This window comes from Bos indicus, chromosome 29, assembly GCF_029378745.1.
Source record: "Bos indicus isolate NIAB-ARS_2022 breed Sahiwal x Tharparkar chromosome 29, NIAB-ARS_B.indTharparkar_mat_pri_1.0, whole genome shotgun sequence".
Taxonomy (NCBI): Eukaryota; Metazoa; Chordata; class Mammalia; order Artiodactyla; family Bovidae; genus Bos; species Bos indicus.
Window position 1 is genome coordinate 48,757,060 of NC_091788.1, and position 22,390 is coordinate 48,779,449.

General features: G+C 51.1%; 1 protein-coding gene across 2 annotated transcripts in view; it reads right to left on the reverse strand.

Annotated features, from left to right (window-relative positions):
* The window catches only part of LOC139180665 (actin, alpha skeletal muscle 2-like), a 38,149-nt gene extending 27,157 nt beyond the window's left edge, over window positions 1-10,992 (reverse strand). For both annotated transcript variants that reach the window (XM_070782740.1, XM_070782739.1), the window contains exons 1-3: window positions 10,650-10,992; window positions 5,552-5,684; window positions 454-582 (exon numbers count right to left, since the gene is read on the reverse strand). In XM_070782740.1, coding sequence (XP_070638841.1) covers window positions 454-582; window positions 5,552-5,665 — 243 coding nt within the window. In that variant the 5' untranslated portion in view covers window positions 5,666-5,684; window positions 10,650-10,992. The remainder of the gene's footprint in view (window positions 1-453; window positions 583-5,551; window positions 5,685-10,649) is intronic.
* Window positions 10,993-22,390: the final 11,398 nt, after the last annotated feature.

Consider the following 22,390-nt stretch of genomic DNA (forward strand, 5'->3'; position numbering starts at 1 on the left):
CCTCATTCTCACCAACATTTGTCATTTGGTGGAGGGTGAGGGGTGAGGTGTTTATTTGTTTTTAAGATAACAGTCATCTTAATAAGTGTGGAGCATGTTTCAGATTTTTTTTTAATCCATTGTCTCCTTTAATTCTCACATCAGTGTTATATGGTAGGAAAAGTTATATCCCTTTCCTACAGATTAGGAAACTGAGGACCAGAGAGCCAAATTACGGGTCCAAAATGATGCAGGTCATGCATGATGGAGACGGGATTCAGGCCCAGGTCTGTGGTTCTAAGACCTGTATGGTGAGTACTGCGATGTAGCATCTCCAGAGACCCAGAGCCGGGAGATGCCGGGAAAGCCCTGGATGTTGTCTGTACGTCCCTTCTGAGGTGCCGGGCAGCAGGCCACCCCAGGCATTGGTGGGGGCCCTTGAGCACAGCCCACCCAACAGCAGCCACTGCCTACCTTCTCCATGTCGTCCCAGTTGGTGATGGCAGCCCTAGAGACGGGGTATAAGAGGTTGAGTTTCCCTTGGTTTTTCGGAACCTCATTTCCGATGAACCAGTCTTCCTCTTCCATTCCCACCAACAGCTTCTGAAACACACAGGCCAGGCCACGTCTGCCCTCAGCAGCATCTCCCTTGACTTGGGTCTGTGGGTGCACAGTGGACGGCGGGGAGCCCCAGTGTGATGCCGGGGCCACTCCGGGTCACAGCACTGCTGCTGGTGGCCCCCTCAGACCCCCACACTGTGTCAAAATGCTGCTAAGGGGTTTCAGCAGATGACCAGCAAGCAGAAGGTGCACCCAGGAACCCCTGCTGGGACGGGCTCTTGTCCGCTTTGTAGGTGAGGAGACTAAGGCCACAGAGAGAGGGGTGGGAAGGAAGGAGCTCTGGAAGTGGGGGTGGGGGCGGACACACTGGCTTCTATCTTTGCTTTGGAAAGTAAGCAGGGCGAGTCTCCAATTTAATATAATCCGTTATTTGGGGGAAGACAAATCTACTTTCATGCAGGTTAAACCATGCATTCCATCATTTGGAAACGATCTGAGAGTCAGCTCTGTGTTAATCTGAGTCCACCAAGAACCAGACACCAAGAGGAGATGAACAGTACAAGGATTTTATTCGGGAACACGCAGATGAGGAGAGACACAGGCTGTCGTCCGATTCTGAGGCCAGGACAGCAGGCTGGATGGGCAACCTGGAGAAGTCCTTGAGCCAACATCATTCATCAGGGTCATTCATTCATTCGTGTCTCCCAGAAGTGGGTCTGCCTGGCTGTCCCTGCCGTGCTCCGTTGTTGGCTACGAGTCATCTGTGGGCAGCACGGCCCTGGTGTCCCGGGGCAAGCTGGTGCTGGTGTGGAGGCAGGGGGCTGCGGTGGTGTGCTGGTGCACGCGGGCCATGCTGCATGGTGCCAGGCTGCGATGGTGCATGCGGCAGTGATGCTGGTGATCCAATGGCCTGGTGGTGCCAGGCTGCCCTGCTGCAGCGGATTTCAGAGAAAGGCCCCTCAGGGAGCACCACAGCTCCTCCACACAGAGCTCTTCCATCTCAGGAATTTGTATTTTAGGCGGAAGAGGCCGTGCACCTCACGCATGGAGTCTGCTCTGTCTGAGCTCCGCTTCCTTCTCTGGCCGGTATGACAGTGGCCGGCCACAGTGTTGCCAGGGATGAAGTCTAGTAAGTCTGTGGCTTGGAAAACGTTTTATAAACCGAAAGTATCCGCTGACACATTGGGCAGATTTCAGCTCAGCCCAACCTTCATGAGAAGGGAGAGGAACCAGGGGTGCCTGTGGGAATGAGGAAGAGGCAGCCTCGTCCTGGTTCAATGTGGATGGAGCTCGGGTCTGACGGCTGCTTTGGTTACAGCGGTTGCGTGACTCTGGGCAGAGCCTGTCCCACCCCTCCATGGCCAGAGGTCCCCCACGAGGGGTCTCCCTGCCCTCCTGCTGCCACACAGAAGGGCCCGGGAGGGACCATGGTGTGGTTGGCACAGATGGAAATGAGCCCACGCGGAGCATCCTGCCATGTGCCGACCCCTCTTGGAGGCAGAAGCTTCACCAGGGACTTGCCCGAAGCCCGGACAGGTGGCACCAAGATGCCTTACAGAACACGAAGACTGAGAACCCAGTAGGCTGCGGTTCCGATAGAGGGTTTGCTGCCTGATCATTCGTCTTGGTCACACGGTGCCATTTTGGTGAGGAATTTGAACTTTTTTGCAGTAATCTTGTGCCTCCCCAGGTATGTAACCTGCACTGTTTCTCATTGAACCTCTTTGTAGAGTGAACAGGTATTACACCCTCCCTGGGGCTGTAGCATGTTGTTCTGTGGGCCAACGTTAATTTTTTTTTTTTTTTTTTTTTTTAGGATTTAGGCTATTTCTTTATTTCTTTCTTTTAGTTAGAGGATAATTACAATATTGTGATGGTTTTTGCCATACATCAACATGAATCAGCGTTAGTTATAACCCCTCCCTCTTGAACCCCCTTTCCCACCGCTTTAGGTTCAGTGTTAAGTTTGACCTTGCAGGACAAATGATCACACCTGTTGGGGCAAGAGATGTCACATTGAGGGCTTCAAACAGAGGGACTGAGTACAGGGAGGCGGTTACACCGCGCTGGGAGTCTGAAAGCGCAAGAAGGGCAGAGAGTAGGACCCCCTGGAGGCCGCCTGACTGTGGGAAGAACCGGGCGGTGGGTTTGCAGAACAAAGGCTCAGAGGAGGTCCCTCAGGGCTGGGAGGGGCCCTCCTGGGGCCGCAGGGCGATCCTTGGATGGAGGGGAGGATGAGGGCTGCCTGCTGCTGGGGGGTAGTGGGGCTTAACAGTGTGGGAAAGCAGGCAGCCTGCCCCTCCTGCCGCCTTCCGAGTGGCTTTGGTGCCTCCTACTTGCACAACCTCTCAGAGGCCGGCTGGTAGAGGAGCCCCAGCTCCAGCATCAGAGCAGAGCAGAGGTTTGAATGGCGGTTCCTGAGATAGGTCCACGTGTAGGCCCCAGAACCCACGTGAGCGCGACCTTGCTTGGGAACAGGGTCTTTGCCGATGTGACTCTTTTAGGGATCTGGAATGCGGCTGGATTTAGGGCAGGGAGACCCAGTGGCAAGTGCCCTTATGAGAAGGGAGGGGAGAGTGAGCAGAGAAGGGGAAGGAGGAGAGAGAAGCCACGTGAAGACGGAGCCACACGCCGCAGAGATCCAGCCTCAGGCCGTGAACGCCACCGGAAGTGGGAAGACTCCGCCGTGAACGTCACCGGAAGTGGGAAGACGCCGGGAGGACCCTCCCCCAGACCCTGGAAAACGTGGTCCTGCGACACGCTGTCACCTGTTGTATAAGTAAACAGAGGGTGTCGCGGCCAACAAGCCCCCCGACTGTGCACCCACAGGGGACTCGGGATGGAGAAAAGCAGATGCCGGCCCCAGACAGCTGAAAGCGCTAGTCGCTCAGTTGTGTCCAACTCTTTGCAACCTCATGAACTGTACCCCACCAGGCTCCCTGTCCATGGGATTCTCCAGACAAGATTGCTGGAGTGGGTTGCCATTACTTTCTCCAGGGGATCTTCCCAACCCAGGGACTGAACCCAGGTCTCCTGCATTGCCGGTGGATTCTTTACTGTCTGAGCCACCAGGGAAGTCCAAGAATACTGGAGTGGGCAACCTATTCCTTCTCCAGGGGATCTTCCCGACCCAGGGATCAAACCTGCATCTCTGAATTGGCAGGCGGGTTCTTCACCAGACGGTCGAAGTGCATATCAAAGGAATGATTCCAACGAGCCCAGACTCTTGCCTCTTCCCGTATAGAGAAGACCGCTAAATTTATTGACTTGAGATATGTGCTTTTCCTTAACTAAGAGCAATCTTGTGATGTACCGACTACCTGGTTTTCATCACAAAAACCCCTATATCCCCTGGTTCCTCCCTTACCCTGCAGAGCAGATCCTCAGAGCGACCTGAGAGCCTGTCTACTGGACCGAAGTCCCTCCGTAAGTCCACTGAACAAAACAGAATATTCAGCTTTGAGGCTGTGCCAGTTTGTCTCTTTGCTTCCGTCGACAACACCTTGATTCTGGACCTGCGACTCCAGAACCAGGAGGGTCCGAAGTTACGCTGTCTCGGCACCAAGACAGCAGCCCTCGTCACAGCCTCCCCAGGGCACTAACCCAGCAGCAGCTACAACAGATGAAGTATAAGCCTCCCTCCGCCACGCACCCCCAGCTAACTCCCATTCCCCCCTCCCAACTGTTGAGTAGATAAACCCCTACAAAGCAGGGTGGGCGAGGGGGGAGGCAAATGCTTTTCCATCCTCTTGAGGCTGGTGGGGAATTATTCAGAGACAGTTTAGTTTCCAAGAGAGAGTGGACAGCAGAGAGGGCTCAAAGGTCCCAAACCTCTGGGAGGCAGGAGCCAGGGGAGGCCCCTGGCCAAGCTGGTGCTTCTGGGGACACGGTGGAAGGAGGGCAGGGGCCAACGGACAGTCTGCTCCTTCCTGGCCTTGACCGGCGGCTGTCACGGTGGCCGGAGCTCTGCCTGCAGCTGTGCATTGGGAGGGCGGCCTGGAGGGGTGTCGGGACCCTTCTCTCACCCAGCTGAGCCGCAGTAAGTGGATTAAGCAGGGCTCTTGCAGCCTTGTCTTATCTCCAGTGTTTGCACTGCCCCAGACTGCCGAGCCCACGGGACCGGAAGTCAGCCGCCACCACTAGCAACAAAGGCTAGACATGGGGAGCTTGGGCGGCTCTTCCGGGAGGTCGGGTGGCTCAGGCCCCAAGGAAACCCGCACACCCGACAGGTCCCCCTGCCTCTGACTCTGGCAGCCCTGCCTCTTCCCGCGCCCGGCCCCCCCCCGCCCCCCCTACCCGCCCCCCGCCTTGCCTTCCTCTCTCCGCTTCTTGGATGCACAGGACGAGCCCATCTGGCTCCAGGGGACGCGGCTGGAGGGGCAGCCAGGAGACATAGAAGGAGGGAGGGGATGGCCTCAGAGAGAAGGGGCTCAGACAGGGCAAGGCTGGTGCTTCCTTTCCCTCCCCCAAGAAAGCACACTTTCATCACTGCTTAAAGCATGTTATCAGTTGAACTGCGTCCCTCCCAGAAAACTCTGTGCTGAAGCCCTGACCTCAGGGTGTGGCTGTTTCGGGAGCCAGGCCCTTAAAGAGGTGATTACAGTAAAATGAGGTCACGAGGGTGGGCCCTAGACCCACAGGACTGGTGTCCTTATAAGAAGAGGAGGTCAGGACACAGACACACAGAGGGACGACCCTGTGAGGACACGGGGAGGAGACGGCTGTCTGCACGCCCAGGAGGGGGCCTCAGGAGGACCGGCCCTGCCCACAGCTGGGTCTGGGATTCCAGCCTCCACGCCTGGAGAGAGTAATTGTCTGGTGTTTAAGCTGCCCCGGCTGTGGGCCTTTGTCCCAGCAGCTCGAGCAAAGCAACACAAAGCAAAAGATGAAGCAATGTGTAGCGATCTTGAGCCAGGTCCTCTTGGTGGGATGTCTTAAGACAAAGCTCAAGGCCCTTTGAATCTTAGCTGGGGAGGGGCTGCGGCCCCCAGGGAGGATGCCTGGCACTCACCTCGTGGCGGAGTTTCCCGAGGATGGTTGGGAACACGGCCAGGGGTGCCTCGGTCCCCGCGAAGCCCACCTTGCTGAAGCCCGAGCCGTAGTCACAGATGAGGGGCACATTCATGGCGCCGCGTGTGAGCCAGCTGCAGGGAAGACAGAGGGTGCGGCTGTTTGTGCTGTTTGCAAGGTGCCAACCTGAGGAGCAGCTGCAGTGCCAGGTAGGATCTCAGCTCTGGGCACCCGGAGCTGGGCCTGCCTTCGGGGTGAGCTGCATCTGGATGCACTGGGCAGTTTGCTGGAGTGGCCGGGCTCTCAGGTGACCACCTGTGCTGGCTGCCCTGGAGCCGTGTGGCTTTTGCCGGTGCAGCCCATGACCTGCTTCACTGGGGTCTCCTGAAGCACTCCCTTCACCGTTCGCCCAGCCGGGGGTTTGGCCAGGGGGCCCCGGGAGGTTCAGTGGCCCTGGTGGTCTGCATGCTGGTGTCACGGCCAGACCCCCAACCCCTCTCCTGTGAGGCCTCCTGCACCTCCTGGCCCCAGGTCAAAATCAATCCCTCCCCTCCACTTGGCTTTTAGACAGCTTCTTCCAGGTTTTGGCAAGTTTGGAAAACATGAGAAGAAGAATAAAGAAGGAAATCTCAACCTAGAACTGGTTCAGAGTGGGGAGGGATTTGCCTCCAACCAGCCGACTCCCTGAGCCTGCTGGTCACTGGAGAGTGGGGTAGGGCTGCTGAACCCAGGACAGAGCAGTCCCCGAAGGAGCATTCTCCTGCTTTACCCCAAATTCTCATGGAGCCGGGAGTCACTTGTGAGTCTAAATATTCAGTATCAACACAGAGAAGCAAAAATCTACAAAGGGTGTCATGGAGATTGGAAGGGAAAGGTTCAGACCATTAGGAGAAGGAACTGGAGCTTCCCTGGTGGCTCAGTGGTAAAGAACCTGCCTGCCAGTGCAGGAGACGCGCATTCAACCCCTGATCCAGGAAGACCCCACGTGCTGAGGAGCAACTAAACTATTGAGCCTGTGCTCTGGAGCTCGGGAAGTGCAACCACTGAGCCCGCTCACTGCGACTATCGAAGCCCATGCACCCTAGAGCCTGCTGCTTCATGACAAGAGATGCCACCGCAATGGAAGCCTGTGAGCCGCAGCTAGAGAGTAGCCCCCCAATCACTGCAACTAGAAAAAAGCCCACACGGCAACAGCACAGTGAAATTAAATAAAGCTATTTAAAAATCACTTTAATCCAATGTGATAAGGGCTGTGCATAGGAGGCAACGTTCTAAGTCAGCCTGGGAGGACTTGGACGAGGAGCTGCACCCTCAGACTGACAAGAGAGGGGGGAGTATTCTTTTTCTCTTTATCCTATTTTGTGATGATATACATCCATGCCTCAGTGGTAAAGAATTCACCTGACAATGCAGGAGACATGGCTTCAGTCCCTGGGTCAGGAAGATCCCCTGGAGAAGGAGATGGCAACCCACTCCAGTATTCCTGTCTGAAAAATTTCATGGACAAAGGAGCCTGGGGGGCTACAGCCCATGGGGTCACAAAAGAGTCAGACATGACTTAGCGCCTAAACAACAACAACATCCAGGTGAGGCTCGGCACCGCCACGTGCCCCTCACAGCACTTGACCTCTCCCCTAAACAAACGTTGAGGTTAATTATTTAAGTAATGAGGCCCAAAGCAATATTGGCTTGCTGTCCTAGGATCCCAGGCTTCTTGGTCTAGTCCGGAGGACATCACATTTACATATTTAGAATTAAGTATTTGTATGCACAAGTTGGAGGAGGAAATGGCAACCCACTCCAGTATTCTTGCCTGGAGAATCCTGTGGACAGAGGAGCCTGGTGGGTTGCTGTCTATGGGGTCGCACAGAGTCAGACACGACTTAGCAGCAGCAGCAGCATGCATGCATGTTAATGCATATCAGCAAACTGTCTGCAGAGGGTGGCATCAGAAGAAGACTTCTGGTGCAGCGTTTTCCATCCTGGATCCCAGGTCTTGCAGCCCAAGAGTGCACACAATGCGACCTGGGACGGTGCCGCCCTTCAAGATGCTGGGCTCTACTCTGCTTCTTCCTGCAAAGCTGTCGTCTCCTGTGTGTCCTGGCTGCCCCCTGGTGGCCGCTCACTAGACCACAGCTCTCAGATCCAAGTTAGGAAAGATTGCACACGTTCCTCCTTCTGGAGCCAAGAAAGGCTTTCAGCCCTTCAATTGACCTCTAACACAATGCAGAGTAATTTGACAACATTAAAAAAATTTTAAGTACAAGAAGGAAAGGGAGAGGCAGTTTTTCTTCTTCTCTTTTTAAAATTGTAGTTGATTTACTATGTTTTATTTCTGCTGTGCAGCAATGTGATTCAGTTACACATTCTTAGCCATTGCGGCTTATCACAGGGTGGTGATTATAGTTCCCTGGGCTGCCCAGCAGGACGGTGCTGTCTATCCATTCTAAGTGCCACCGTTTGCATCTGCTAACCCCAAACTCCACTCCAGCCCTCCCCACTCCTGCCCTCGGCAGCCGCAAGTCTGCTCTCTGCGTCTGTGAGTCTGTCTCTGTTTCACAGACTCGTTCATTTGTGTCGTATTTTAGATTCCACATGTAAGTGCTATCACATGGTACTGTCTTTCTCTATCTGACTTACTTCGCTTAGTCTGGTCATCTCCAGGTCCATCCTGCAAATGGCAGGATGCAAATGGCCTTGCAGCTGCAAATGGCATTGTTTTGCTCTTTTGCACGGCTGAGTCGTATTGCGTTGTGTGTGTATGCACCACATCTTCTTCACCCATTCACGGGTCGATGGACACTTAGGTTGCTTCCATGTCTTAGCTATTGTAAATAGTGCTGCTGTGGACACTGGGAGCCTTGTATCCTTTCAAACTCGAGTTTTGTCTGGAGAAATGCCCAGGAATGTGTTGCTGGATCACACAGTGACTTTTTTTTTCAGTTTTCTGAGGAACCTCTGTGCTGTTTTCCACAGTGGTTGCACCAGCTTGCCTTTTCTCCAACAGTGTAGGACGGCTCCCTTTGGGAGGGGCAATTCTAACACATTTGTACTTAACTTAAATATCCAGTTCTGGGTCCTGAAAGAATACACAGGCGCTGTCTCTATCCTGTAGAGGTGATGAGTCCATCTCATACAGAGGGTCACACGCATGGCCCATGGGCCACTTCCAGCTTCCGTCTGTTTTCTTGAAGTTTTATTGGCACACAGCCACACCCATTTGTCTACATACTGTCTCTGGTCCTTTCTTACTACAGCAGCAGCATTGAATGGTTGTGACTGAGGCCGTCTGACCCGCAAAGCCTAAAGGATTTCCTAGTTGGCTTTTTCTGGAAAACATCTGCCCACTCCTGGGTGCACCGGTTCATGGTGACACCTGCAAAATGGACTCTGGTTAGCTTGGAAAGACGTTTCCTCTGTGGATTTGATTTTTCATCAGTTCGTTCCAAAAATTATTGCAGAGCTACTGTGTGCCAGGCATTATTTCTGATCAGAAAAGATGCTTGATGTTTTCAATCTTGGAGAGCATCCATATTTTCAGTTTGGACAATAGTCATGCCAGTTACCAGCATTTTCCACCCAAAATGGCATCTCACTCTTTTTCAGCTTCCACACCAAGCCCACCACCTGGACCAAAGTTTCACCCATTCAACACAGCTTCCCTGTCCGCTAGACTGAAATTTATCATGGGTGCCCTCTCCTCAGTCACCTGTGTCCCGACAGTGTTGGAGGCCAAATTCATCCTCCAGAGAGAACAACAGCAAGGAAGAGTCCACCTCACCTGGTCAGGTCCCACAGGAAGGGAGAGGAAATCTGGGTCTGGTTTTGCACCTGCTGTTAAGTCAAGGCTCTGCTCCCTGAAGTCCTTAGACCTCCACTAAAGATTTCTTCACCTGTGTCCCCCTGGCTTGTGTCACTGATGAGAAATGCAAATGTTGTGAATTTTAAATACACATTTGGAAGAAAATGCTGACGTATTTTCATTTACCGGCGGCCATAAGCAGCCCCAAATGGACCCTTCTCCTTCATAGAATCTTAATTTAAACGTGACTGCGTGGAGCTGTTTGGATACATGAAAAGGAACCCAGGCTGCTTTGCTGTGTGTTCTGCCAGGAGCCCCTGACTCTGGGGCCTGGGAGTCTGCTCAGGTGCCCAGACTCACAAAAATTGGGGAATACCTGAGACTTTGAGAATTGAATTCCAGACCGTTTTAGATGTAATTTGGTTAAATCCCTACTTAGAAGTCTTTTATATGTATATCTGAAGGAAGAAGATTAAAGGAAGCATCAAGAGAAAGCTTGATGAGGAATTGCCTGGTGGACTATTGGTTAAGAATCTGCCTACCAATGCAGGAGACATGGGCTCGATCCCACGTCTGGGAAGATGCCACAGGCCGTGGGGCAACTAAGCCCTCACGCCACAGCCACTGTGCCCACCTGCCCGCGAACGTGTGCGCCACAGCAAGAGAAGCCACTGCAGTGAGAAGCCCACCCGCCAAAGCAAAGACCTAGTGTAGACAAACACAAAATTTTTAAATTTTTTTCTTTTTTGGAAAAGAGAAAACATGAAGCCATTCATTTTTGTTGGTGGTGGTGTTCAGTTGCTAAGTCGTGTCCAACTCTTTGTGACCCCATGGACTGCGCACGCCAGGCCTCCCAGTCTCTCATCTCCCAGAGCTTGCATAACTAAGTTCATGTCCATCAAACCATCTCATCCTCTGCTGCCCTCTTCTCCCCCTGCCCTCAATCTTTCCCAGCATCAGGGTCTTTTCCAATGAGTCAGCTCTTGGCATCAGGTGGCCAAAGGATTGGAGCTTCAGCTTCAGCATCAGTCCTTCTAATGAGTATTCAGGGTAGATTTCCTTTAAGATTGATTGGTTTGATCTCCTTGCAGTCCAAGGGACTCTTATGAGTCTTCTCCAACACCACAGTTCGAAAGCATCATTTCTTCAGTGTTCTTCCTTCATTATGGTCCAGCTCTCACATCAGTACATGACTACTGGAAAGACCATAGCCTTAACTATACACACCTTAGTCAGCAAGAAATTTGAAATTCCCAAGCACATCTTGCTTCTTGGAAAGCAACCAGTCCCCTCTTACCTCCAAGTTCCCAGGGAAGACACGTGGCAGGTGCAGGCCTGGTTCTCAGGGGAGGGGTTCTCGTTTATTCAGTGCTGAACCATCAGTCTCGTTCAGCAACATTTCTCTTTCTGTTAGAAAAAAGATTTCAAAGTCCTCTAATTAAACAGTGAAAGCATCTAGGCCAAACCAGAGGTACCGAAACAAACAGCTGAATGACCATCACAAATAGGGCAGCCGACTAACGACCTCCCTGCCCCGTCCACTGAAGAAAAAACCTTTCGTAAAACTGAGCTATCTGGTTAATTGAAACTTCGTGAACATGACATTTGCAAACACACAAGCCTCTCAAGGAGATGACAAACCTCTCTGCCTGCTTCACCAAGATGCTGGCCATGGGGTGGCCTTGTCTTGGTGGCCTGGGGCCACCATGATGCAGAACAATCACACTGTGCTGTGACACAGCTGTGACCTCAGGGTCCTGCCCTGATGTCAGCTCCAGCCTGCCAGGTCCCGGCTTGCCGTCCAGTGTTTACAACCTCCTTTCTGCTTTTCCTGTATCCACTCCTGTGGTTGTTCTGGCATGTGGGGCCCTCCAGGAATCGGCCCTGCTGCAGAAGAATGGAGATGCAGGCCCTTGCCAGACCCCCGAGGCCTGCCCCTGGGATGTGAGCTCCGGGCACTGGAGGAGAGTTGACTGTTAGGCAGAACTGCCTTCAGCCTTGGGCAGGAAGGCAACGGGCTGGCGGAGGCAGGTGTCCTGTCCTGGACGAGGCAGGGGCAGAAGCAGTGTGGTCCCCTCTGGGAGCAGGACATCCCAGCACCTTGACTGAAAGGGCGTGTATCTGGTGAGGCAGAGAGCAGGGTGGCTTCAGACCTCCCATCCCAGCGGGTGGGGTCCCACAAGCACGGGGTGACAGGACTCCTGGAACCAGTCTGCTCAGAGGATCATGGCGCAGCCTCTGGCATGCGGGGTGCAAACACGAGGGCCCACTGGGGTAAGCTGTAACAGCCCTGCTTTCCTGAGTCCATGATCCGCTCCTAACGCTGTCTCCATGAACACCTCATGGAGGATGCACAGACCCACCTAGTCAAGTGAGTGGCTGCAAGGGATGGACTTCTAAATTCACGTGTGTGATGAATGCTGGCCGCTGTTCAGTGCGGGGGCTCTGTGGCTCCCTCTTGTCCGTCTGCTCAGGGCGTCTGTCCCTCTACCACCTCCCTCTGCACTCAGAGGGTCTCTGCCAACATCTGCAGCACAGCTGCCCCCTGCCCGCCTGGCGCTTTCCTCCCGGAGGCCGCTGGACAGCCTCGCTCTCCACACTCAGGGACTCTGCACCAGCCCTTCCTCTATGTGTCCATGCAGAGGAGCTGCCTGACTCCTTTCTTTCTTTGTGGAAAGACATGATGTCCAGGTAACGGAGCGCATGCGTCTACGGGCACACCGGGGTGACCTTGATGTTCGCTGTCCCTGTGCAACCGGATGGAGACTCAGGTGTTTCTAGTCCCCAGGAGGGCCGCCCCATGCCCTCCACTTTGGCCACACCCTGCCAGCCTTCGAGGTAACCACCGTCTGTGTCCTGGTGCAATGACGTGGCCGGCCTGACCTTGGAATTGCTGCAAGTGTCTCCCCCGGGTCGGGCTTCCTTCGCTCCGCACCATGCACACGAGTCTCCCGTGCACTGTAGCCTGGGGGAGGGGGTTACCTGGGTCACTCACTCTGCTGCCCACAGGCTTTCGGTTCCTTCCTGTTTATGAGCAGTGCCACTGTGAGCACTGCTGTGAGCACAGACGCTTGGTCCCTGGAGGCCAGCCTGGCGAGGGGAGTTACTCGAGTGGACCAGGTGTTGGGCTTTGAGACGCTGCCAGGCTCCTCCCTGAAGGAGCCGTCCCAGTCTGCACCCCCATCCGGGGGCAGACTGCCTGAGACTGGCATCCTTACCAACAGGTCAGCTTCTGGGCCGTTTCATCTTCACTCCCCCACCCAGGGTGGTGGTTTCACCTGCACCTTCCTGACAGTAAGGATGCTGAGCACTTTTCAAATGGTTACTGGTCCTTTTCTCAAGTCTCTTCCTCCTTGACAAAAATCAGCTTGCCAGTCACTGTCTTAGTGGCTTGTTGCTGCAGCTGTTCAGTCGCTAAGTCCTGTCTCCCTCTTGCGACCCTGTGGGCTGCAGTATGCCAGGTTTCTCTGTCCCCCACCACCGCCTGGTTTGTTCACATTCATGCCCATTGAGTCAGTGATGCCATCTAACCACATTCTGTCCATGAGTCCTCCAGTGGAGAGAGCACCACTGCACCACCTTTCCGTCCTTGTGAATTACCCCTTCACTCTCTGAATGTTCCCTTTTGATGACATGGGAACATTTAATTTAATTTCGTTGAAATGCAGTCTTTTCTTTTTCCTGCTTCATTGTCTTTTTTAAAGAAATCTTTGCCTAACCAAGACGATTCTCCTTCATTGTTTAATTTATTTTTAAAAGACTATGTATTCATTTGACCACCCCGAATCTTAGTTGCAGTACACAGGATGTTTCGTACTTGCAGCTCGCGGGATCTAGTTTCCTGACCAGAGTTTGAACCCAAGCCCCCTGCATTGGGAACATAGAACTTTAGCCATTGACCACCAGGGATGTCCCCCCACCTCTTTTATTTTTAAAGAAGATTTTATTGATTTACCTTTTACATCTCAATTTTTTGTATATTGTTAGGTAGTTAGGATAGGAAAAAAGGAGTCCCAAATGGTGGTGGCTAAAAGACAAAGAAAGGGAAAATCCCCTGAAAACGGAACAAAAGAAAGTCCACGGACCGGAGTGAGAACTTCAGGTGAAATAAACACACCCGCTTATTGGCTAGCCCAGTTTCCATAGGGCAGGCTCAGGGGGGAGGAGGAAAAACATATTAAAACAAAAGGAGCCAAAACTGAGCCTCCCTCTTCCCTTTGTCTTTTGGGCCGCCTACCGTCACACTTCGAGGATGTATTTTCCTTTGCTCGCCAGATAAAACTGAGCAGTAACCAAGCTGTAACACTGGTCCGCCGCTTCAAATTTTTTGCCGTGGCGAGACAGAGCCGAGGAAGTTACACGCTCCCCCGCCATCTCTGGTGCCGTGACTCGGATTTAAGCCGGCTGAAACAACCTCTGCTCAGCCCCTGCGAGGCAGAGGCCAAGCACAGCAGAAGCCCAACTTGGTGAAAGCTCAGTGGAAGCTGAACGCAAAGAAAACCCAGCACAGTGGAAGTGACAAGAAGCCCAGTGTGCTGGAAACCAGGACAGCGAAAACAAACTCGGTGGAAAGCTCATGCAGCTCAGTCTCAGCTTCCAGAAGACCTCCGGTTAAGGTAGGAGGTCCTCGCGCCTACGGCTGGAAGGACATATGGCTAACAAAATCTTAATTCCTTTACATTCTCTCATTTATTGCTTCCTGAACCCCCTGCAAACAGGCAGGTGGCAGTGGGTACAATTAGGTGACTCTGGCAGGGGCTACTCCCCAGTGTGACCTGAAGGCTCCACTATCCACTGTGCCCTCGATCCTGTTGCCCAAGCAGCTGGGGGTTCTTCTGGCCTTAATCTTCTTTGTGCCAAGGATCAGGCCAATGAAAACTGTGAGCACAGGTCAGGTATTTAGCAGATTTTCCAGCAGGTTATGAAGGGGATTCCTTGGCACATTCTTCCACTGCTTTTTCCTTCTGTCCTTCAACTCCTCTCTCCATCTATGCCACTGCTTACAAAATATTGGGCAGGTCTTAAAGTTGTGTTTGAAACTGTTTACCTAAGATTGGGACTCAAACCTATGTGGCAATGACTCTATGCTATGCTTAGTCACTCGGTCATATCCAAGCGGGACTTGAGGCTGGCCAAAACCCGTAGTGCCTGGTTTCAGGACCTAATGAAGCTCAGGTTCTTGATGTCTCATTGCAAAAAAATTCAGTGAGAGACACAGTGATAGGCAGGAAGTTGATTCATTTAGATTCAGAAAGCAGCACACTGCACAGGGTGTGGGCCATAGCAGAGGGCGAGTGCAGTGGCCATGAAATGTGGTGTGGTTAGTTTTTCACAGGCTGGGTGATTTCATATGTTAATGAACTGGAGGATCACTACAACAGTTGGGGAGCCACCCACTCCTTGGTCTTTTGATGGTGCCTTGGAACTGTCACGGCACCTCTGGGTATGTCATTTAGCTGCAGATTGAGGATCCAGGTTTAGTTGAATTTTACTTGTCTGCCATCTTGGACCCATTTGATTTTAATTGGTTTATATCATGCCCTTGGGCTACATTATTCTTTCAAAAGTTGTGCCCTGCCCTCTTGGCCCCTGTTTCATGCTCTTTTCCTGAGCCCCATCTGGGCCCACAATGTTGCCTTTACAATCTTCTGGAGGGACAATCAGAAAATAGCTGGCCCTTGGGAGGAAAATCCAATCCCACTAGATATTCAGGCCTTCATCTTCCATGTTTCCTACATGTGCAACAATAACAATTCTCAGCAGACCCACTAGGGTAGGTGACAGACACATAATGCCTGCTAGAAGTCCACTTGTTGGTGGCATCCCTTCAAGGGCAACTGGGCTTCCAGGGACAATGTTTGCCACTGGGAGTTAGGCCTGCAGGCCGTTTGGGTCCAAACCCTTACCACCTTTCTCCTAAAGCTACAAACATACCCCTGGATCAAATCTCCACTCCACTTTTATGGAGCAACTGGTCTGTTGCCTCTTATCCTTTTGTTCTTAAGCTACTTACTAACTCCTACAACCAGGACCCTGCTCCCTTGTAGGCAACATCACTCCACCCAGTACTATTAAAATACTCTAAATGGTTTTTCCAGTATGGATGTGAGAGTTGGACTATAAAGAAAGCTGAGTGTGGAAGAATTGATGCTTTTGAACTGTGGTGTTGGAGAAGACTCTTGAGACTCCCTTGGACTGCAAGGAGATCCAACCAGTCCATCCTAAAGGTAATCAGTCCTGAATATTCATTGGAAGGACTGATGCAGAAGCTGAAACTCCAATACTTTGGCCACCTACTGTGAAGAACTGACTCATTTGAAAAGACCCTGATTCTGGGAAAGATTGAAGGCAAGGAGGAGAAGGGGACGACAGAGGATGAGATGGCTGGATGGCATCACCAACTCAATGGACATGAGCTTGAGTAAACTCCAGGAGTTGGCAATGGACAGGGAGGCCTGGCATGCTGCAGTCCATGGGGTCGCAAAGAATTGGACGTGACTGAGCAACTGAACTGAACTGAATGTCCCTAACAGGAACAGATAACCCACTCCTTTGTCATCCCTTCTGTTATCACTTAAAGTGGGTCTATGACAATGAAATGTTTACCATTGAAAACACCCTGAACTGCTCTTATGAAGGACCAGGGGAAGAAATCAGTGACTTACATTCCATCGGAGCAATAAGAGGATAAGGCTTGTGGCTGTTTCACCAGGTTCCCAGTTTCAGGGCACAGACTTGGATTGCTTTAAATCATGGTATCTATTCCCATCCACAGTGGACAAATCAGCAATGGCTTAAGATTACAACCCCTAATCCTACCCAGCACTAGTCATACTGGAGACCTTGGGGATGCCCAACTCCAGCCTGGGCATCCCGGGAGGTCAACCTGCCTTGACCTGCCTAGTTATCCAGTCCCCAGGAGGTTGTCATGCCTCAGCCTACTTGGGGATCCTCCAGCCTGGGGTCCTAGGTGGTCGATCTGCCTTGACCTGCCTAGGGATCTGGTCCCCGTGAAGTTGTCATGCCTCAACCTGCTTAGGGATCCACCAGTCCAGGGGTTCCAGGAGGTCAACATGCCTTTACCTGCCCAGAGACCCAATTCTCAGGAGGCCAACATGCCTCAATCTGCCCAGGGATTCGATCTCCAGGAGGTTATCACGCCTCAACCTGCCTGGGGATCTGCACCCTGACCTGGGAACACCTGGTTCTCAGGTTGCAACAGTACCAGGTACGATAAGCTTCGGAAAGATTCACCCCTAAGGAAGTCCACCCATGAAAATAGCAGGAAGTCTATTAGTTTTGGGACTGTGCCCAGTCTCAGCAATAACTCAGGAATCCAATGAGAACCCCATTGCCTTTCTGGAAAGTCTAAAAGAGGCCCTCCAAAAGTTTACCAATTTGGACTTAGACTTTTATGAGGGACAGGTGATTTCAAAGGACAAATTCCTGTTCCAATGTGTGTTAGACGTCAGCATAAAGTTACAAGCATAAAGTTGCTGCCTCTTTAGATGAGATGGTCCAGACGGCCACCAGTACCTTTTATTACAGAGAACGGGAGAGGGAGGCCAAGGCCCAGAAAGGGAAGAGAAGGAAAGAGACAAGGCATTCCCAGATGCTGGCTGCCTTCAAGGGAAGCCTATGGCAAACTCTGAGTCCTTAAAGGACAAGGCACGTGGCAAATGCCTAATCTGTAGACAAGTGGGATATTGGGCCAAAGAGTGTCCAAACTGTGACGAGTGTCCAAACCGTGGCAAGTCTCCTAAAATGGCTTGCTACAAATGCCATCAGTTGGGACATTGGGCGGCACTCTACCTTAGTACCCAAGAGCCTCAAGATCAAGCACCAAGCCTTCCCTCACGATGGTTCAACAGGACTGAAGCCGCCCGCTCCAGCCAGCCTGCCTGTCACAGATAACCATCACGGGGCTGGAGACAAGGGTGCAAATGGATGTGGCAGGTAGGTCTGAGAATTTCTTGGTTGACACAGAGGCTACCTACTCTGTCCTGACCTCCTACTCCAGAGCCTTCTCTTCCCAAACCCGTACCATTTTGGGTGCTACAGGAAAAACAATTACAAAAAGATTCACTCGAGAACTTCTTTGCTGCTGGGATGGACAAATATTTCCCATATTTGGAAACTGGTGGTCCCTGAGTGTCCTACTCCCTTATTGGGGAGAGATATACTCACTAAACTGGGGACCATCCTTGTGATGGGAAGCTTTTCAGCCCTAGAGCCCTAAAAGGTTGTTGCTGAACCATGAAAAGACGCCGGGATTCTTGGCCTCCAGAGGAGAAGAATTCAATCCGGGGCCAGAGACGAGGCTTGATCACTCAGAGCTTTTGTGTAATACAGTTTTATTAAAGTATAAAGGAGATAGAGAAAGCTTCTGACATAGGCATCAGTTCAGTTCAGTCACTCAGTCGTGTCCGACTCTTTGCGACCCCATGAATCGCAGCACGCCAGACCTCCCTGTCCATCACCAGCTCCTGGAGTTCACTCAGACTCACGTGCATCGAGTCAGTGATGCCATCCAGCCATCTCATCCTCTGTCGTCCCCTTCTCCTCCTGCCCCCAATCCCTCCCAGCATCAGAGTCCTTTCCAATGAGTCAACTCTTTGCATGAGGTGGCCAAAGCACTGGAGTTTCAGCTTTAGCATCATTCCTTCCAAAGAAATCCCAGGGCTGATCTCCTTCAGAATGGACTGGTTGGATCTCCTTGCAGTCCAAGGGACTCTCAAGAGTCTTCTCCAACACCACAGTTCAAAAGCATCAATTCTTCGGCGCTCAGCCTTCTTCACAGTGCAACTCTCACATCCATACATGACCACAGGAAAAACCATAGCCTTGACTAGACGGACCTTTGTTGGCAAAGTAATGTCTCTGCTTTTGGAAGGACTACAGCCTCTAATAAATAAACTCCTTGCCTATGGGCTATTGGTCCCCACAAATTTGCTGTGTAACACACTGATCCTCCCTGTAAAGAAACAGGACAGGACCTGGTGACTGTTTCGAGATCTCTGGATCATAAATCTGTAGTCCCCGTCCATCCCACAGTACCCAATCCCTATGTAATCTTGAGAGAAATCCCTCCCAGTGTCAAGTGGTTTATAGTCCTGGATCTCAAAGATACATTCTTTTGCATACCACTGGCTAAAGAATCCCAATATCTTTTTGCCTTTGAGTGGGAGGCCCCAGGAGAAAAACACCAACAGATGACTTGGACAGTATTACCTCAGGGGTTCAGAGACAGTCCCACTGTTTGGGCATGCTATTAGCCAGGATCTCCTAGATCTGGACCTGGGACCTAATGGGAAAATATTACAATATGTAGATGACCTACTAATCTACTCTCCCAGTGAGAAAAATGCCTAACAACATGCAATTCAGGTTCCAAAGTTTTTAGCAGAGATGGTCGAGACAAAGGTCACTTACCTGGGAGTTCAGAATACTCATGGGTCCAGGAGGCTGTCCTCTGATCGAGTACAAGGAGTCCTCCAATTACCCTCCCCCATGACTCAAAAACAATTGCAAGCTTTTCTGGGACTAACTAGGAATTGTAGAATCTGGATACCCATCTATAGGCTAATTGCCCAGCCCTTTTAAAGGGCTTTCTTTAAAAGCCCTTTCCTTTTTAGGAAAGTTTGAAGGGACGGGATGCTTCAACTCCATTGATGTGGAGAACTCAAAAGAAGGCAGAGGCTCCACTAAAACAAGCCTTAACTCAAGCACTTGCCTTGAGGTTGCCAGACCCCTCCCCCCAAAAAAATTCCAACTTTATGTCCACAAAAAGGAACGAATAGCCTTCATAGTGTTAGCTCAAAGGTTGGAACCTGAGCCCCAGCCTGTAGCTAACTTATCCAAGAGACTCGATCCAACTACCCAAGGCTTGCCTCCCTGCCTTCAAAATCTTGCAGCTATTGCAGTCCTGACAGAAGATGCATTAAAACTCTCTTTTGGGGCAAAGTATTTTTACCAGCCACCAAGTGAAACAACTCCTGAATGGGAGAGACCATTTATGGATGTCTGATCAAAGGATCCTCAGATATCAAGTAGTGCTGATGGAAAATCCTGACTATATCTCCTTGTGAGATTCTTAACCCAGCCACCCTCCTGCGTACCCACAAGGGCTCTCTCCCCATTCACTCTTGCCTAGAAACCTTGGGACACTGGACAAAACCCCAAGAGGAATTGTCAGAAGATCCTCTGACCAATCCTGAGGAAATCTGGTATACTGATGGAAGCAGCTTTGCCTTGGATGGAAAAAGAACAGCCAGATATGCAGTAGTCTCCAATTTTGAGACCACAGAGGCTAAACCTTTGACACCAGGTGCTTCATCCCAATTGGCTGAGCTCATAGCCCTGACTTGAATTTTAGAGATGGGAAAAGTTGAAAAAGAGTAGGCATTACACTGACTCCAAGTATACCTTTCCGGTGCTACATGCACATGCTGCTATTTGGAAAGAAAGACCACTTGACCACCCGAGGGTCCCCAATTAAGGATGGTGATCAAATCCTTAGGCTCTTGGAGGCGGTCCACCTGCCCACTGAGGTTTCAGTCTCCCACTGTAAAGGACACCAAAAAGGGAACACGGAAGTGGCACGAGGGAACCAAGCAGCTGATCAGGCAGCTAGGAGAGCAGCGTTACAGAACCAGGACCTAACAGGGATTGCCACCTTAGTTCCACAGACTAATTTGCCAGAAACTCCTTCATACACTGAAGGTGAGACTCTTAAAGCTAAGAGTGAGGGCTTTCAAGAGGATCATACTGGGTGGTTCCAAAAGGAGGGACTCCTTTTTCTGCCTGGAAACCTCCAATGGAAGCTGGTTAACTCCTTACATGCCACTACTCATTTAGGAGAAAAGGCCCTCCAAAGATGCCTAGAAAGGTCCTTCAGAGGAACAGGCCTCCAAATTACTATAAGGCAAGTAGTCTTCTCTTGTCCCACTTGCCAATTAAACAACCCCCAAGGAGCTTGAAGACCCCAGCTGGCCCATCCCATCCAACAGCATGGGGCCTACCCAGGAGAGGACTGGCAGATGGACTTAACCCAGATGCCAATTTCTCCAGCGTATAAATACCTATTAGTCATGATAGATACGTTACACAGAATGAATTGAAGGCTTTCCCACTTGGTCTGAGAAGGTTGAGGAGGTGGTTAAAAAAAAAAAAAAAAAAACTGCTCCATGAAATTATTCTGAGATTTGGTCTGCCCAGGTCATTCCAAAGTGACAATGGGACATCATTTCCTTCTAAGGTCACCCAAGGGGTCTCAAAAGCATTGGGCATTACTTATTATCTATTGTGCCTGGAGGCCTCAATCTTCAGGAAAAGTAGAAAGAGCCAATAAATTCTTAAAATCAGCGATAAAAAAGATAACCCAGGAGACCTCCCTGGGATGGAAGGAGGCTTTACCAATAGCTCTCCTCCGCACCCGCATTGCCCCTAAGGAACAGGTTGGTCTTAGTCCTTATGAGATGCACTATGGGAGACCTTTTGTTTATGTCAGTGACCTCTTCCTATATCCAGAGGCTCAGACCCTCCAGTCTTATACTATGGCCATTGGGCAACTCCAACAGGATATATGATTGTGGGGTGTCAACCAGGACCCAAAAGATTCTAAAGAGCCACCACTATATGCTCCAGGGACTCAAGTCCTAATTAAGGTCTGGAAAGATGAGTCCCCAAAGGCTCAACTCCAGTCCGAATGGAAGGGCCCCTACCCTGTAATACTTTCTACCCCCACAGCAGTCAAGGTACCAGGACACGACTCCTGGATTCACTACTCATGAGTCAAGCCGTGGAAGAAAACAGAAGAGGACACTCGATACACCTGTGAGTCCCTGAGAGATCTCAGATACCTATTCAGGACTACAAATGAGTGCCATTCTAATGAACATCCCCAAAATCAAGTTTCTGGGGATAAGCTCTCTCAGGATAGCTCTAACGAGGCAACAAAGCTTGGCAGAGGTTGTACTCCAAAATAGACAGGGGATAGATCTCCTGATCCCTGAACAAGGAGGACTTGAGCCATCTTGAATGAGATGTGTTGCTTCTGGGTAAATACCTCCAGCTAAGTTAAAGAAAGTCTCACAGTCCTCAAGAAAAACATTCAGATCCTGTAGGATCTCAAAGAACAAGCTGGAGAGTTCTTGGGAGTGATTACAATCTCTTTTTGGGGGATCCTTCTCCTGGCGAGGGGGAATTTGGAGTTGGCTCATCGCCCCTACTAATCCCTGTTATCACCATATTGATGCTGCTTATGATTGCTCCATGTATTATCAATTGTCTAACCCATTTTGTCTCTGTCCAGTTCAACAGGGATATATAAAGCTACAGCTGAACGTGGAAAATATCGTTTATGCCCCTTTCTTGGCTAGCCCAATCTGCATAGGGCAGGCTCGGAGGGAGGAGAAAAAAACATATAGAAAGAGGACCCAAAGTTGAGACTCCCTCTTCTCTTCCCATCATTAGGGTTGGCCCACCCTCACACCTCAAGGATGTATTTTCCTTTGCTTGCCAAATAAAACTAAGTTGTCACCAAGCTGTAAGTGTTAGTTGCTCAGTTGTGCCCAACTCTTTGCAACCCCGTGGACTGCAGCCCACCAGGCTCCTCTGCCCATGAGATTTTCCAGGCAAAGATACTGGAGTGGGTTGCCATTTCCTTCTCCAGGGGATCTTCCCAACTCAGGGATCGAACCCGGGCCTTCTGCACTGCAGGCAGATTCTTTACCGACTGAGCTACAAGGGCAGTCCTAACACTGGTCTAATGTTTAACTGAGCTGTAACACTGGTCCGCCACTTCAAATTTTTGCTGTGGCAAGACAGAATCGGGGAAATTACACAGTCCCCCGACAATATGATGTGAGCTCGAGTCAAGATTCATTTTCCTCCATTTGGGTATTCACCTGACCCAAGTTTGCACTTATTATTTTTTAATTAAGACAACTTTTAGGAACTTCATTGGTGGCTCAGTGGAGAGGAATCTGCCTGCCAGTGCAGGGGACACGGGTTCAACCCCTGGTCCAGAAGGATCCC